Genomic DNA, 14,015 nt, shown 5'->3' with positions numbered 1-14,015 from the left:
ATAACAATCTAGGTTTGAATCACAAAATACTGGTGGACTGTGTAAAATTGGACAATTCTAAAAATATTGCTTGGCTATCATACATTCAAAAGTGTTCTACGGACCTTGGTCGTTCCGATATTTTTGCGGTCCCTCAAGGTCTAAAGAAATCTGATCTAGATTGGGTTGTGCTCAACTTTACCAAATTAAAAAATGTGTAGAGGGAGGAACGCCAACTGACTAAACCCACGGTCAGAGCCCATTTCCTGACCATTACCTGCCTTACTATACAACCGTACCTTACCATCGTCAACATCCCCTTTCACAGGTGGCTTCTGGTTAAACTTCGGTTTAATCAGATCTATACGGTCCTCTGTGATAGTCAAGGCTGGTATAAGGAGGAGGACGCCCCTGTCTGTAATTGCGACAACTTTTCAACGCAAGATAATATGCACTTTATGTTGTTCTGTCATTTTTTTACTGTGCCCAGACAGAAATACCTGGTTCCATTACTGAAGGATAAAACCTTCCATCAGGCAAAACCTGCCCTCCTGTATCTCCAATTATTGGACACTGCTTTGGCTGTGTTTAGCGTGGCCAATTATCTTGTTTCTGCTGTTAGGATCAGGAGGAGAAGACTCAAAATGTAATATAAGGGTTTTGCACCGAAGGATGAAATGGATAATGTTTTTTGTACTTGTAAATTTTTAGCTAAATATTTATTCCTTTTTAGCTGTATTTTAAATTGTGAATATATTAGTTACCATTGATGTTTTTTAATTGTTTTTAAACTGTGAATATACAAATACTATTGATCCATTGACCTTTGTAATTTCTCATGAATTTGTATTGCCCCTTTTTTTTGTGATTGTAGAATGCTTTTATGATTTTTAACTAAATCGAATAAAGTGGTTTTGACTTGACTTGACTTGTCAATAGGACATTTCTAGGAGGCAAAAGTCAGCCCCAGATGTGTACTGGAAATATAGAAATTAACTATTTGATGGGAGTACTTGGTACATTTCATGCTAAAAAAATGATACTACAAACAACTTCTAAACAGTGTCTTGTGATCGCAGATGCCACTTATATGAGCTTACCACAGCCATAGGTACAAGTAGTCTGGTCACCCTTCTGAGACCAGTGGAAACAGGCCTGGATTTCAGAGAATAACAGTTTGCACCCCAGAATGAGGCACTGTAATGCAAATTGTGTCTCAATTCTAATGATCTGTTGATATAGCGTACCAACTGTTAAAGCCGTGGGACTTTATTACACTGCATATGTCACGTGACAATGTTACTCAGTTAAATTCAATTACATGAATAGTCATGGCATTGCCATCCCATCTGTGCTTATGAAAAACATGTGTTTACTTTGTAAACAATTTAAAAGAAATGTTTAGGCAAAGTCTGTGTTACAATGTATAGTTCCCAAAATAATCACAATTTATCTATATTGTCCGTATTGGTTTTCTTCTTAACTTCACAATTCGTGTTTGTGCCTGTAATTGTAGCCTGGGATAGACCTTCATATTTAGGAGAGAGACAATGTGGAACTGCAGAAGGAGTTTATATTGTGTTTAGTTTCTGAATAGACGTGAAATAATCTAGATAGTAATGAGATAACTTGAACAAACTCTACTCGGTACGTATTAGTACAGGAACAACAATTCTAACATAAATATTTTGATGCCCCTTTCTCTTCTCTTTTTTGGGTTATCGTTAGAGCTCCCGGTTTTATGGCATTTCTTTTTTTAACATTTTCGTCTGTATTAATCCATATTTCTTTTTTGGCCATCTTAATTCTATTTTTTCATATTTATTGTGTATTTTGAGAATAAACAGAGTTGTAAAATGGTATATTTCTGCATTTATTTAACTGATAAACATGCACTCATACTTTGATACCGATAACGTTTCAGCTAATTAAGCAGCCAAAAACAACAAAACAGTACACCGACAGTTAAATATTAGCATTAAATACAAATATTCATTAACATATGCCTGTATTTAAGGGAATGTAATGTTGTTGTTTTTTTAACTCTCCATGATGTGCTCAGCTGTTGTCCTAGAAGTCATGAAGGACAGCATGGAGAGTCACTCACAAAAAGCACCGTTTTCTGCATTTTTCTACTTTTAAAATAAACACAGACAGCAAATATGTTGTTTTCTGTTTGTATTGATCTGTAAAAATAGAAAACTGGGAGCCTTAGATATGATTTGGATTGGCAGAACTGCAGTGTAGGGAGCGGTAATACACCGGTGTACGCCTGGGAATGGTGGTGAGTGTTGACGTGGCAGGTGCAGACTATGGGGAAGGAGGTTGAGGAGTCTCAGGGGCAAGATGGCTGATTGGGGTGACACCCAAGGGAGGGGACACAGTTTCTTTGCTTGTATTATGTCCATGGAACCCTCCCTAAGCCACTGTGAATCTACATTTTTGGAGAACTATGGGCTATCTTGGCATGGCTGTCTGTGTGGATGCCTCTTGATACATGTCCTCTGTAATCGTGTGTGTGCACTTAACTGTTAATCAGGGTTGGACTGGTGTAGCGGGCATCAGGCATTTTCCGGGTGGGCCGGAAGGGTGGGGGCCTGTTTTTTACCAGTGGGGGCCGTTTTTGTTACAGTGCCAGTTTTTCAGCAGTGCTGCAATGTCATCCCCCTGTAACAAAAGCAGCAGCAGTGTTTCCCACCAGCACCCCTCCTACCCCCACCTCATGCCCGGCCCAACGTAATAGCCAGGGCTGGTTTGCGTTCCCAATCCAACCCTGCTGTTAATTACCCACATTTTTCTTGGAGATGTGTGCCCTACAGGTTGTGTGTCCCCCCCAGTGCTCCTGTAGTGTTCTGGGGTTGTGGTTTTGGCACGTTCTAGTTTGGTTCTACATTCCCTCTCTGCATTCCTGCCTTGATTTTTGATCATTTAAAAACATTTTGGGCCACATGTAGCAATATTAGAAATAGTGATGACCAAATTGTGATTTTCTGTGAACCACAATTAGGTAATCGCTATTCCTCATGTATGAAATACCATGAGTTTCATTTAGCTATTCCTAGGTGGATGCAAATCAACCTACCTCATGAATATGAATGAGGTAGGTCACTATTTGCGACCCATTGGGAATCGCTAAAATCACAGCGATGGTGACCTGCTGGGGTCAGCAGACCACCATGTCTGGGACTGCTTTAAAATGAATAAATCATTTTTTTTTAATTCAGCCTGTTTTCCTTAAAGGAAAATGGGCTGCGTTTAAAAAAAGTTTACACTTTCTTTTCATGTTTTAAGAGCAGGCAGTGGTCCATTGGACCACTGCCTGCTCTAAAAAAATGTTTGTACTACCTTTCACAAAGGGAAAGGGGACCCCTTCTGATATGTGAAGGGTTACCACCAACATGAACTTGGTGGTAAAATGCAAATGTTTCGCGCCCCCTTTTGGGTCGCAAAACATTCTTACATACCCCTGCGATTCGGTATTAGGAAAGGATACCCTAAATACGCCCCTTCGTAACACCGAATTGCAAACTCTATTTGCGATTCGGTAATAGTTTACTGAATCGTAAATAGGGTTTGGTAAATAGGAAAAGCCTTTTTTCCGGTCACAAATGGCCCAATTCTGCAAATCTGGCCAATTGCGACCTTAAAAAAAAGAACATGTGGCCCGTTGACTGAAAAAGTAATTTAGATAAAGTTAACTAGAAACCTAAAAAATATAATTATCCAAATGCATATTTGCGTTACGTTTGTGCATGCAGAAGTTGATGGGAATCATGCATGAGTGTAATGTCACACATGTATGTAAGCCTCGCATTCTATGACTTGCTGCGATTTCCAGGAGGATTTTCTTTGTTTGTAAATGAATTTCGTTGAAGTTGGAAATGTGCTCCAAAGGTAGGAGCAATCCTACTGGGGGACATTTCTGACCATTTCCCCCTTCACGCGTGGGAGTTGAGCTCGTGGTACCGCACAGCATGTCCCACCTCACTTAAACCTTCTGTCTGAATGTCTCAGAGTTTGGGAGGTAATTTCTTGCAGGAATGTGCTGCGGTATGTACCGGATGTCGTAATACATTCACACCCCGTTTCCACCCCTCAGAAAGAAACAGAATTTAATAGTACAGTCTGATTCTCCGTTTTTCGAGCAGTGACACATGGAAAACTTGTATTTTTTTCCTACACAAATTCGTAGGAGTTTTTTTGCGGAAAAAACAGAAAAATTGTGCACGACTTATAATGTCTATTGGGCACAAACTCCTGCCTGCATCTGAATTAGAAATACTCGGAAAAGTACCTTGATCGATAAATATTGCTTCTCTGTAATTAACCAATGTCCTATAACATGAAACTGTGAGAAACCCAGATGTCACCTTTTCCTTCATTTTCGCTCTTTCTACCAACCCGGCTTGACCTATGGCTCCGTGTGGGCATATGTTCACATGCACATGCATTTTGTCATCTTCAGTGTGAGTTCAGCACCGAGTAAGAACGCAACGAGCCATATTCTCTGTTACCAGAGTGTGCATGTTTTCAATTGCAAGCCTTTCCAAGGATTGATGAAAGTTCATTGTGAATAACAAAATGACCTAAAACAATGTAAAATTCCTTTAAACAGATCTTTGAAATTCCAGAAACGTCTTTCTTGGCCAAGTTAATGAAGCAACCCACAGATTAGACCTTTTTTTCACGTCATGCTGGAAAGACACACCTGCTCCCTGCCAGTGTTTCAAGGAGATAAGAAAGCCCCGCCTCCTTGGGTGGGATCCAAAACTGACCAATCACGTTGGAAGGCTGCCAGGCTCCTCGGCCCCCTTGCCCTTCAAAGGGGGCTCTGCCCGGCACACAGCACGGACTGTCTCCAACTTCCATCTCTTGTGTGTCCTGAGCCCGCCAGCACCCACCTCTCAAGATGGTTCTGTCTGCTGAAGAGAAGGCCCTGGTGGTCGGCCTCTGGGGAAAGATCTCTGGGCACTGCGATGCCCTCGGGGGAGAAGCCTTGGACAGGTGAGCACTATGGAGGGGGTCACTCAGACATGCCCCCGCTCTCTGTGTCTAGTATTGTGTGTAACTATTTAAAGTAAGACTGATCTACATGATGCCGGTGCACATTTTGACAGTTGTGTTTAGTTTTTTACTTCTCTTAAAGAGACAGTCAGAATGGGGCTGACTTTTGCCTTTTAGCCATTTCCTATTGACATGTAATTGATTATTCCCGCATTACCAACAGTTAGGAGTTTAAAATAATTGCAGATTCCTAAAAGTTCCTGAGTTCTGCTCAAGGGGTGTGTGCGCGATGACTGTGGTCTGCTCCTGCTAGACAATTATGAATCCTATTTGTTTAAGATTGTTCGACATATATGGTGTTCACGCCGTCGGATTAGTGTACATAGACCTCAAACTGATGTTTACCATTAAATACAACCTCTTGGCTTCAACATTGGTTCACCTTCCTGGCAGAGCTGGCTGTGTTCTGATCCAACTCATGGATCATCCAGGTAGCTTAGATATGGGCTTGTCTTAGATGAGCACACAGAGTTGTCCGTGTCTCCACCAGCAGCGAACCAGCAGCAAAGCTGTCATTGTGCTTTACGGATCTTTGCGCCTCATCGCCAAAAGCAATGTAGGCCAAAGAGGCAGTGTACAGCCTGGGCTTTTACTGGCCAGTACGCAGTCCCTTTAAGCATGGTGGGGCATCTGTATGGAGCACAAACAAGTCACTGGGACAGCCAATACAGCAGAAGGGGAGATAAAGACCTATAGTGGGACTGGTAAGAGGTTAATACTTTGGGGAGGCAGTAAGAGTGTAAGGCTCATGGGCGAAGTGATAAGAAGTTATTCCTTGGGTGAAGTGGTAAATGGATAGTGTGCTTAGAGGAAGTGACCGTGGGGTTAGATCCCATAGGGGGAACTATTTTGAACCTACAGTAAAGTAGAAATTGGTTACAGCCCCAAGAGGGATTAGAAAAAGGTTAGATTTTATGAGGGCTAAGAGTTGGGGTTAGAGCCCAAAGAAAGATTTGGAGAGGTTAGAAGCTATGAGGTAAGAGTTTGGAGCCTTCTGGGCAAAGGTAAGGGCTTGTAAGTCATAGAGGAAATGTTCAGAGATGATGGCCAAAAGAAATAAGAGGTTAGAGCAAATGGGTCGTTTTAATTATATGTTGTATAGTCGATTCGAATTTTGGGCCTAAACGTTGATCTAACAATTGGCCTTTTTTGGGTCAGACTTTTTGTTATGAATGCAATCTTTCCTTACATTTTCTGTGATGCCCAAAAAAATGTATTTCCATTTTGCGACAGCAATAGCCATTTCATATATGTATTTGTTGTCTGAGGTTACAGTGCTGGATAGAATATTGATGTGAGTGTGCTTTTTAGAGCATTTTTTTAATTAAAGTTGATATGTCCTTTTCCCCAGGCTGTTTGCCAGCTTCGGTCAGACTAAGACCTACTTCAGCCACTTCGACCTCTCCCCGGGCTCTGCTGACGTGAAGCGACATGGAGGCAAGGTCCTGGGCGCCATCGGTGAGGCAGCCAAGCACCTGGACAGCCTGGACCAGGCCCTGTCCAAACTGAGCGACCTGCACGCCTACAACCTCCGCGTGGACCCCGGAAACTTCCAGGTGAGCCAGCAGTGAACAAGTTGGAATCAGTTCAAAAACAGCCCTTCATGGGTAGGAATTTAAAAAAGAAATATCAATGTATAATGGCAAAGCTTTGCTACTCACATACTTCAAGCGTCTATCTTGGTGTTTGTTTTGAATGTTTCTCAACCATAGCAGTTTGTAATGGAGTATACAAATAAATAAAATGTCTACCCCGGTGGTCTCCAACCTTTTCTGTAATAAGAGTTATTTATGTTCAATGAAAAGCATTGTGAGCTACTAATATTATTAGAGCTATAATACTGACCGCATCAGACAAGATTACATTAGTGGCCACCATATGCACCACTACAACAGTGATCACCTCAGTTCATCAGGAACGTGTGCCAGCAGTAATGTTACAATGGATTTCCCATTGTGGAATGTCTCTACATAAATGACATAGAAGTCATAGCAGCAATGCTTCTGGTGCCAATGTAATATTAATGATAAGCCTCCCCAACACTGCATGATTTATCTCTCAAATATCTGCCTTGAATATATTTTTGAAATTCAACCATTTTTTACAAACTTCAGCTTATGAGTTCTGAAAATGACCCGTTTGTCTCAAATACGTGTTTTTGAATTTTGGTATTATAAATTAATTTAGCTAAGCAAAATATTCTAATTTCGTAAGCTGGGCTGTACACAGGAGAGCTACTTGCAGGTAGATGGGGAGCTACCAGTAGCTCACGAGCTGCTCGTTGGAGGAGCCTGGTCTGTCCCTCTATTAGAAGCCTTTTTTCTAAAACTGAGGTGTCTTGTGTGGCCCTGTACATTTACACAGCTGCGGCCTATCCTCATGGGTTATTGGGACACGTCCCCCACCTTTTTCCCAGCAAGAGGAATGTCTGTCAGGCTCAGCAAAGGTCAGCGTGACAGACACTCTTCTTGTTCAGGTCAGGCAACCAGGAGTAAGACAAGCGCTTAAGGAGCATGCTCCTGGCTGCCTGATCTGAACTGTGCCAGGCTGATAATTTCACAGCCCTGTGGGCGTGCCCTCTTCAGCCTGGTTCCTCAAGGACTTTCCCTCTTGTCAGGTGGGGGAGCGTCCCTGATTGCTTCCGACCTGGGCGCTTCAGTTTTAAGCCCTGAAGTGCCCAGGGCTGAGTGTTAATCGGGAAGGCATCAGTCCCAACCCTCTTGAGACCTCTGAGGCATTCCTCTCTACAGTGACCGTAAGTTTTATGTTTTTTTTAAATGTTTGGTGCATGCATGCCTGTATGTTTGTATAAATAGATGTATATAAGTGTTGCGAATGGTTGTGAATGTGTGTTTGAATGCATGGGTGTGAGTAAGTGTGTATGTGTGTGTGGGTGGCCCCCCACCCTCCTTCCTGGTAAAGTTACCAGCCGCCAGCGTATTTACATGGTATTGTTACATAAAATAGATCTACATGGAATGGATTTAGTTAAGCAGAGATTTTCCTGGAAATCAAGCATAGATCCAACCTTCTTGGATCTAAGTTGGACATCACTGCCATGATAAATGTATGAGCCATGACCTGACGAAGACGGGGCATTCAGTTTCAGAGGATCGAAAAAAGTTCTATTAAGCAACTGTTGCTTTTATCGTTATTATTTCTCCTAATGACAGGGAGTAAGTGAAGTGATACCACAGGAATACCCATTTACTACTATTAAATGTCTTTGGGATTCGGCCTTAAAATGTTCAACTTCCTATTAGTAAAATTGCAAAGAGAGCACAGTCCTGTCTATCTGTACTAATTGTATCAATTGATTCCCATTTCAGAAGTTTTGGGGCAAATTGACAAAGGCATGAGAGCAACAGTGGTCCATGCAGGTAACAGCGATGGGGGGATGGGGCCGGGCCAGTGGGGATTTTGAGAGACGATGCTGAAGGAAAATTAAATAAATAATACATTTTCCACCGGCATCATGCCTCAAACCCCCCCCCTTACCTGGTCCCACCGCGGTTACCTGCACGGACCGCGGCTGCATGAGAGTACGCAAAAGAATACTACATGGGAACACTTTCACATACTTCACGATTCTTTTTTTCTTTCTGCTTTCTTTGAATGAAAGCCAAGGCAAAATCTTTGTTAGTGGTGAGGATAAAACATTGGACACAGTGAGAAATACAGTTGCTTTTTTGAGGAAGTACCATTCTTGTACTTTCAATGAAATGTTGTTTTTAATGAAAATAAGGTAGCATTTGTATATGTTTTTACAAGTTATGTAGGAAGAAACGGCGTTTCTCAGTATCTTGTGAATTTGGCATTATATCACTGGACGTTCTTTCCATTTTAATCCAGGTTTGTCCAAGTGCTCCCTGGGTGGTGGTGTTCAATTTCTGCTTTTCTCTCTTTCAGCTGCTGTCCCACTGCATTCAGGCTACACTGGCCGCCCACTTCCCTGCTGACTTCACCCCTCAGTGCCAGGCTGCCTGGGACAAGTTCCTGGCTGCAGTGTCTGATGTCCTGACCTCCAAGTACCGATAAACGGTGTGCTCAGCGCAGGAGGACTGTCTGCAGGGATCACAAGATGGCCGCCGTGGTGCTACACATAGAGATCTGTGGGAAGCTCAGAAGATGCAGTTTCAGTTTACAGAATATGCATAATTTGACCCTTCTTGTTCCACCAGGCAGGATCACTCGTTTATTTTGTAACATCTTAATAAATATGTACACCTTTCTTCTTTGACCTTCGGTTCTAATTTTTTTCTAACTTAGTCACGCATGTGCTCTTTTATCGTATAACTATTGTGGTGTTGCACATTTTCACATGTCTGTTAAATATTACATATTCCCTCTGGTGCAGGACATGCAGAACAAGTTTCCCAGCTCCATGCCCAAGTAGCTGATTTTCAGCAGGTATTTTCTTTGCCTTAGGGGACTTGTAGTCCTGATTTTATAATGAAATGCAGTGGTCTTGAATCTTAGGATTTAAAGGAAACACCTGGACTGTATGAACTACTTACATGGTGAAATGGGAAACGTGAGAGCACTTGACATGATTCTGAAGGGGAACATGTCATCTTGGCGGCAGTATATATGACACTGCAAAGATCACACAAAGTAATGTTGTATGTATGTATGTATGTATGCATGTGGTATTTCTACAGCGTGAACTTAGCCAAAAGGCAGCAGAGACCTCTGCATGGTCACAAATGTCGTTACCATCCTATGGAGATATTTACGGCCATGATGTCACACTAAAGAGCGTTGACAAAAGTACATTCTGGTAGGCCACTCCTATCAGTGCTGGTGAAGTGTTCTACCTCTTACTGATCTCTGTAAGTATACGATCGGGCAGCCACCGCGTATTTGCATAGTTCTGAATTTGCTGCATTTGCCACATAATCCATCATCTGCTGCGTAATCTGAAATATTAGTTTCTAGCTGAGACGGTTCAGAGGTTACAAAACATGTAGCAACACGTGTGGCTGTGCAGTGGAAGGCCCTTTGGAAAGGCCGACTGGTCACCTTTCTCTCGCTTATTGCTATATTTTGGAGTGACACTGGTACCAATTGGGTGCAATATATGCCCAGAGTGTTAACAAGCGTAAAAATATCAAAATAGTGAACTAAAACTCTCACAAAATGTGCCGTACTATGGTGCATAATTTGTCTTGTCTTGCTGCATAATTTAGTCAGCCCTGCAGCATAATTAGACCCTCCCCTGCTGCATAACTCAAGTAGCCTGGGGTAAAGCCCTCTGATGCAGGGTATCATTGTGTGATCAAAGCTATACGACAAATAAATATACAACTAACTAAAAATTGGCTATTAACACACACGTAGCAAAACACTTCTGCAACAACTTACAGGTGTTCTTCATTTCACTGCACCAATATCCGTCAGAAATAGAAGCTTCAGGGGATGGTTTAGGAGATGCGAGGAGGCCATGTCACTGACAGAGTTATGGAGAGCAGGGACCCCTCCTTTCTATGTGGCCAGGATTATAGTCAGAGACATGGAGAGCAAGAGGGAGTGTGGAGATGGAAGACAGGTCATAGATAATGGAGAGAGGCACAAGACACAGCAGAGGGATGAGAGAGGGGCAGGGGGACGAGATCGAAGAGACAGGGCAGAGGGGAGAAAGATGGACAGTGGTTAGGAAGGCACGGGGCAGAGAGAGACTCAAGTGACAGAGACAACTGAGAGGAGAGAGGGTAGTTTTACATGAAAAATGTTGAGACATGGAAGAGAGGAGAAAGGAGGAGAGGAACTGCATGTATGAGGGGTAGAGATAGGGGAATGGAAAAGGGCAAGTCAGAGTTTAGGATGTATGTGGGCACATACTCCATATTGGGCCCATGGCAGCCTCCCCTCCTGCCTCTGAACAACTGAGGAACCGAACAAGGCAGAAAGTGAGAAATATATCCACATATATATGTTTGAGCAAGGCAGAGATGCCGAAACGCGTTACAGCAAAAGATATGAACGTGGAGTAATTTATAGAAGTGAAGCCCCTGTGTCTGTGTCTAAATTCTATCAGGGAATTGGAGCTTGTGTATATATATTTATATATATATATATATATATATATATATATATATATATATATATATATATATATTATCACAAGATCTCCCCGGTCCCGGGGAGGAATGGAGTCGCTGAAAGACGGCACTGACACGCTTCTTTCAATAAAGATGATTTATTTCATCAATCCATGTGGGGGATTTAGCAACAAAAAGAAACCAACGCGTTTCGACAGCGTCCGCTGTCTTGACCGTGATCAAGACAGCGGACGCTGTCGAAACGCGTTGGTTTCTTTTTGTTGCTAAATCCCCCACATGGATTGATGAAATAAATCATCTTTATTGAAAGAAGCGTGTCAGTGCCGTCTTTCAGCGACTCCATTCCTCCCCGGGACTGGGGAGATCTTGTGATAATTTGCAGCGGTTGGCTCAACCGCAGGAGAAACGCGACCGAGAATCAAGGAGCGCCTAGCGAAGGGAAAGTGAGCCAAGCGGTGGAATATATATATATATATATATATATATATATATATATAAAGATAGATAGATAGATAGATAGATAGCTAGATAGATAGATAGATAGATAGATAGATAGATAGATAGATAGATAGATAGATAGATAGATAGAGATGTGAAAAAGACTCAGGGGACACAGAGATTTGAGACTGATAATGAAAGAGAGAGACAGGAAAGAAGAAAGAGAATGACCTTATATATATATATATATATATATATATATATATATATATATATATATATATATATATATATATATATATATATATATATATATATATATATATATATATATATATATATTACCTACTGGTGTGTCGCCAGTAGGTATATATAGTTAGGATTATTTGTCTATGGAACTTTTGAAAATTCTATGTCTAATAACTTTGGCGTTTGTGGACGGAATCGGCTGAAATTTTCAGGAAAATGGCACATTTTGTTTCTGAGCAGCCCCCGAAAATTTGGGGGGGTTTCGTCAAGGGGGGGCCGAGAAAAAAGGGGGGTCCCAAAACGTGTTTTTCCCATGTTAATTTCCATAGGGCCTTTGGCCTCACTTTTAGCTCGAACGGCTGAATGGATTTGCACGAAACTTGGCAAAATTGTAGGGACTGTTAGCCCGATGTGCCTTTGCTAGGTCTCAATATATGTGCTCCAGTGGATTTTGAGAAATTAACGTTCAAAACAAGATATATATCTGTAACAGCGCTCCGGGCTGCGCTCCGGTCCACTTACTTTTCGCAAAACGGAACTTTGCGATGCGAAGCTGATTGGCTCCCCGGTGTCTGTCAACATTCTAAACAGTCTGGAGCGGCCGCCATCTTATCTCTCGGTAGGATCGAGAGAGAAGAAGAGGTGAAAAACGAAGGGGGAATTTAATGAAAGGGGGCAAGGTATACCCCTCTTGACCCCCTAGGAATGTTGTTGGGGTTATTAAAGGGTCCCGTGGGGAAAATAAAAAAAAAATTATTTTTCACGGTAGAAGTGCTTCCCGGGCCGCGAACTGGGCCGCAAACTGGTAGCGAAACGGGAATTCGCCATTTTGTGCTTCGTTTTAATTAAATTACTAGGTATAAGGGGGTGCGGGAGACCATTTTGTTCTTCGTTTTAATTAAATTACTAGGTATAAGGGGGTGCGGGAGACGTATCCTAATCCCTTATGTTTTCTGAGGGTGGCTGAGGAGGCTCATATATGTTGATACATGTCTTCCAGCGGCTGTGCGTGAGCTTTTTTTTTTTTTGCTGCGTGACGTCTGTTAACGTTCGATTCGAAGGAAATCAGGAAGTGTTGACCACCAATTTGTCAGTGCGATAAAATATTTTGTTATAAATGAAACCTTATTGATAAACATTGTCTGCGCCATCTTGCCTTTTTTCCAATGCCACAATTTTGTCGTGCACGGCAGCCATTTTAGATGCCAGGCCGGTCCCAGGCTATCACCTAGCCCTGCGGATGTAGTTTATGGCCCTAGCTGTAGAGAATCCAGACATGCTAACCCTCCCGATTCAGGCGTGAGACTACTGATTTCAGTGCTAGTCTCCCGCCTCCCGATTCCTGCAAGCAAAAACCCGGGGGCATATTACCAACAACTAGCGATAATTTTTGTCTCTAACTTGTTTAGAGACAAAAATTATCGCCGCACATCGGCGATTTTTATCGCAGATAAACCTTGCTATTAGCAAGGTTTATCGCAAATGCGATAAAAAACGGCCGCAATGCATGAATATCGCTGAAAAGTCAGCGATATTCATGCATTATCCAGCAAATGCTCTTAGCCATGTTATCCACCTCCCATTGGATAACATGGCTAAGAACTGCTCGCAAATGCGATAAAAAACGGCCGCAATGCATGAATATCGCTGAAAAGTCAGCGATATTCATGCATTATCCAGCAAATGCTCTTAGCCATGTTATCTACCTCCCATTGGATAACATGGCTAAGAACTGCTCGCAAATGCGATAAAAAACGGCCGCAATGCATGAATATCGCTGAAAAGTCAGCGATATTCATGCATTATCCAGCAAATGCTCTTAGCCATGTTATCCACCTCCCATTGGATAACATGGCTAAGAACTGCTCAGGGAAGGTGTTAGCTTCTTGCTATTAGCAAGGTTTATCGCAAATGCGATAAAAAACGGCCGCAATGCATGAATATCGCTGAAAAGTCAGCGATATTCATGCATTATCCAGCAAATGCTCTTAGCCATGTTATCCACCTCCCATTGGATAACATGGCTAAGAACTGCTCGCAAATGCGATAAAAAACGGCCGCAATGCATGAATATCGCTGAAAAGTCAGCGATATTCATGCATTATCCAGCAAATGCTCTTAGCCATGTTATCCACCTCCCATTGGATAACATGGCTAAGAACTGCTCAGGGTAGGTGTTAGCTTGTGGAGATATTCGCGCTTAGCGCGAATATCTCCAAAATT

The 14,015-nt window shown here is 42.2% G+C and overlaps 1 protein-coding gene across 2 annotated transcripts in view; it reads left to right on the top strand.

Annotated features, from left to right (window-relative positions):
• The first annotated feature begins 4,817 nt into the window (after nt 1–4,817).
• LOC147685244 (hemoglobin larval subunit alpha-like) overlaps nt 4,818–14,015 on the top strand; it is a 374,458-nt gene continuing 365,260 nt past the window's right edge. Inside the window, exons 1-3 of one of the 2 annotated variants that reach the window (XM_086939606.1) lie at nt 4,819–4,983; nt 6,395–6,599; nt 8,953–9,274. In XM_086939606.1, the coding sequence (XP_086795732.1) occupies nt 4,889–4,983; nt 6,395–6,599; nt 8,953–9,081 (429 nt within the window). In that variant the 5' untranslated portion in view covers nt 4,819–4,888 and the 3' untranslated portion in view covers nt 9,082–9,274. Of the gene's footprint in view, nt 4,984–6,394; nt 6,600–8,952; nt 9,275–14,015 lie in introns of those variants that run through there. The other variant, XM_086939607.1, reaches the window with a different exon arrangement.

This window comes from Lissotriton vulgaris, chromosome 10 (assembly GCF_964263255.1).
Source record: "Lissotriton vulgaris chromosome 10, aLisVul1.2, whole genome shotgun sequence".
In the NCBI taxonomy this organism is placed as follows: domain Eukaryota; kingdom Metazoa; phylum Chordata; class Amphibia; order Caudata; family Salamandridae; genus Lissotriton; species Lissotriton vulgaris.
This window is presented reverse-complemented; position numbering and strand designations above follow the sequence as displayed.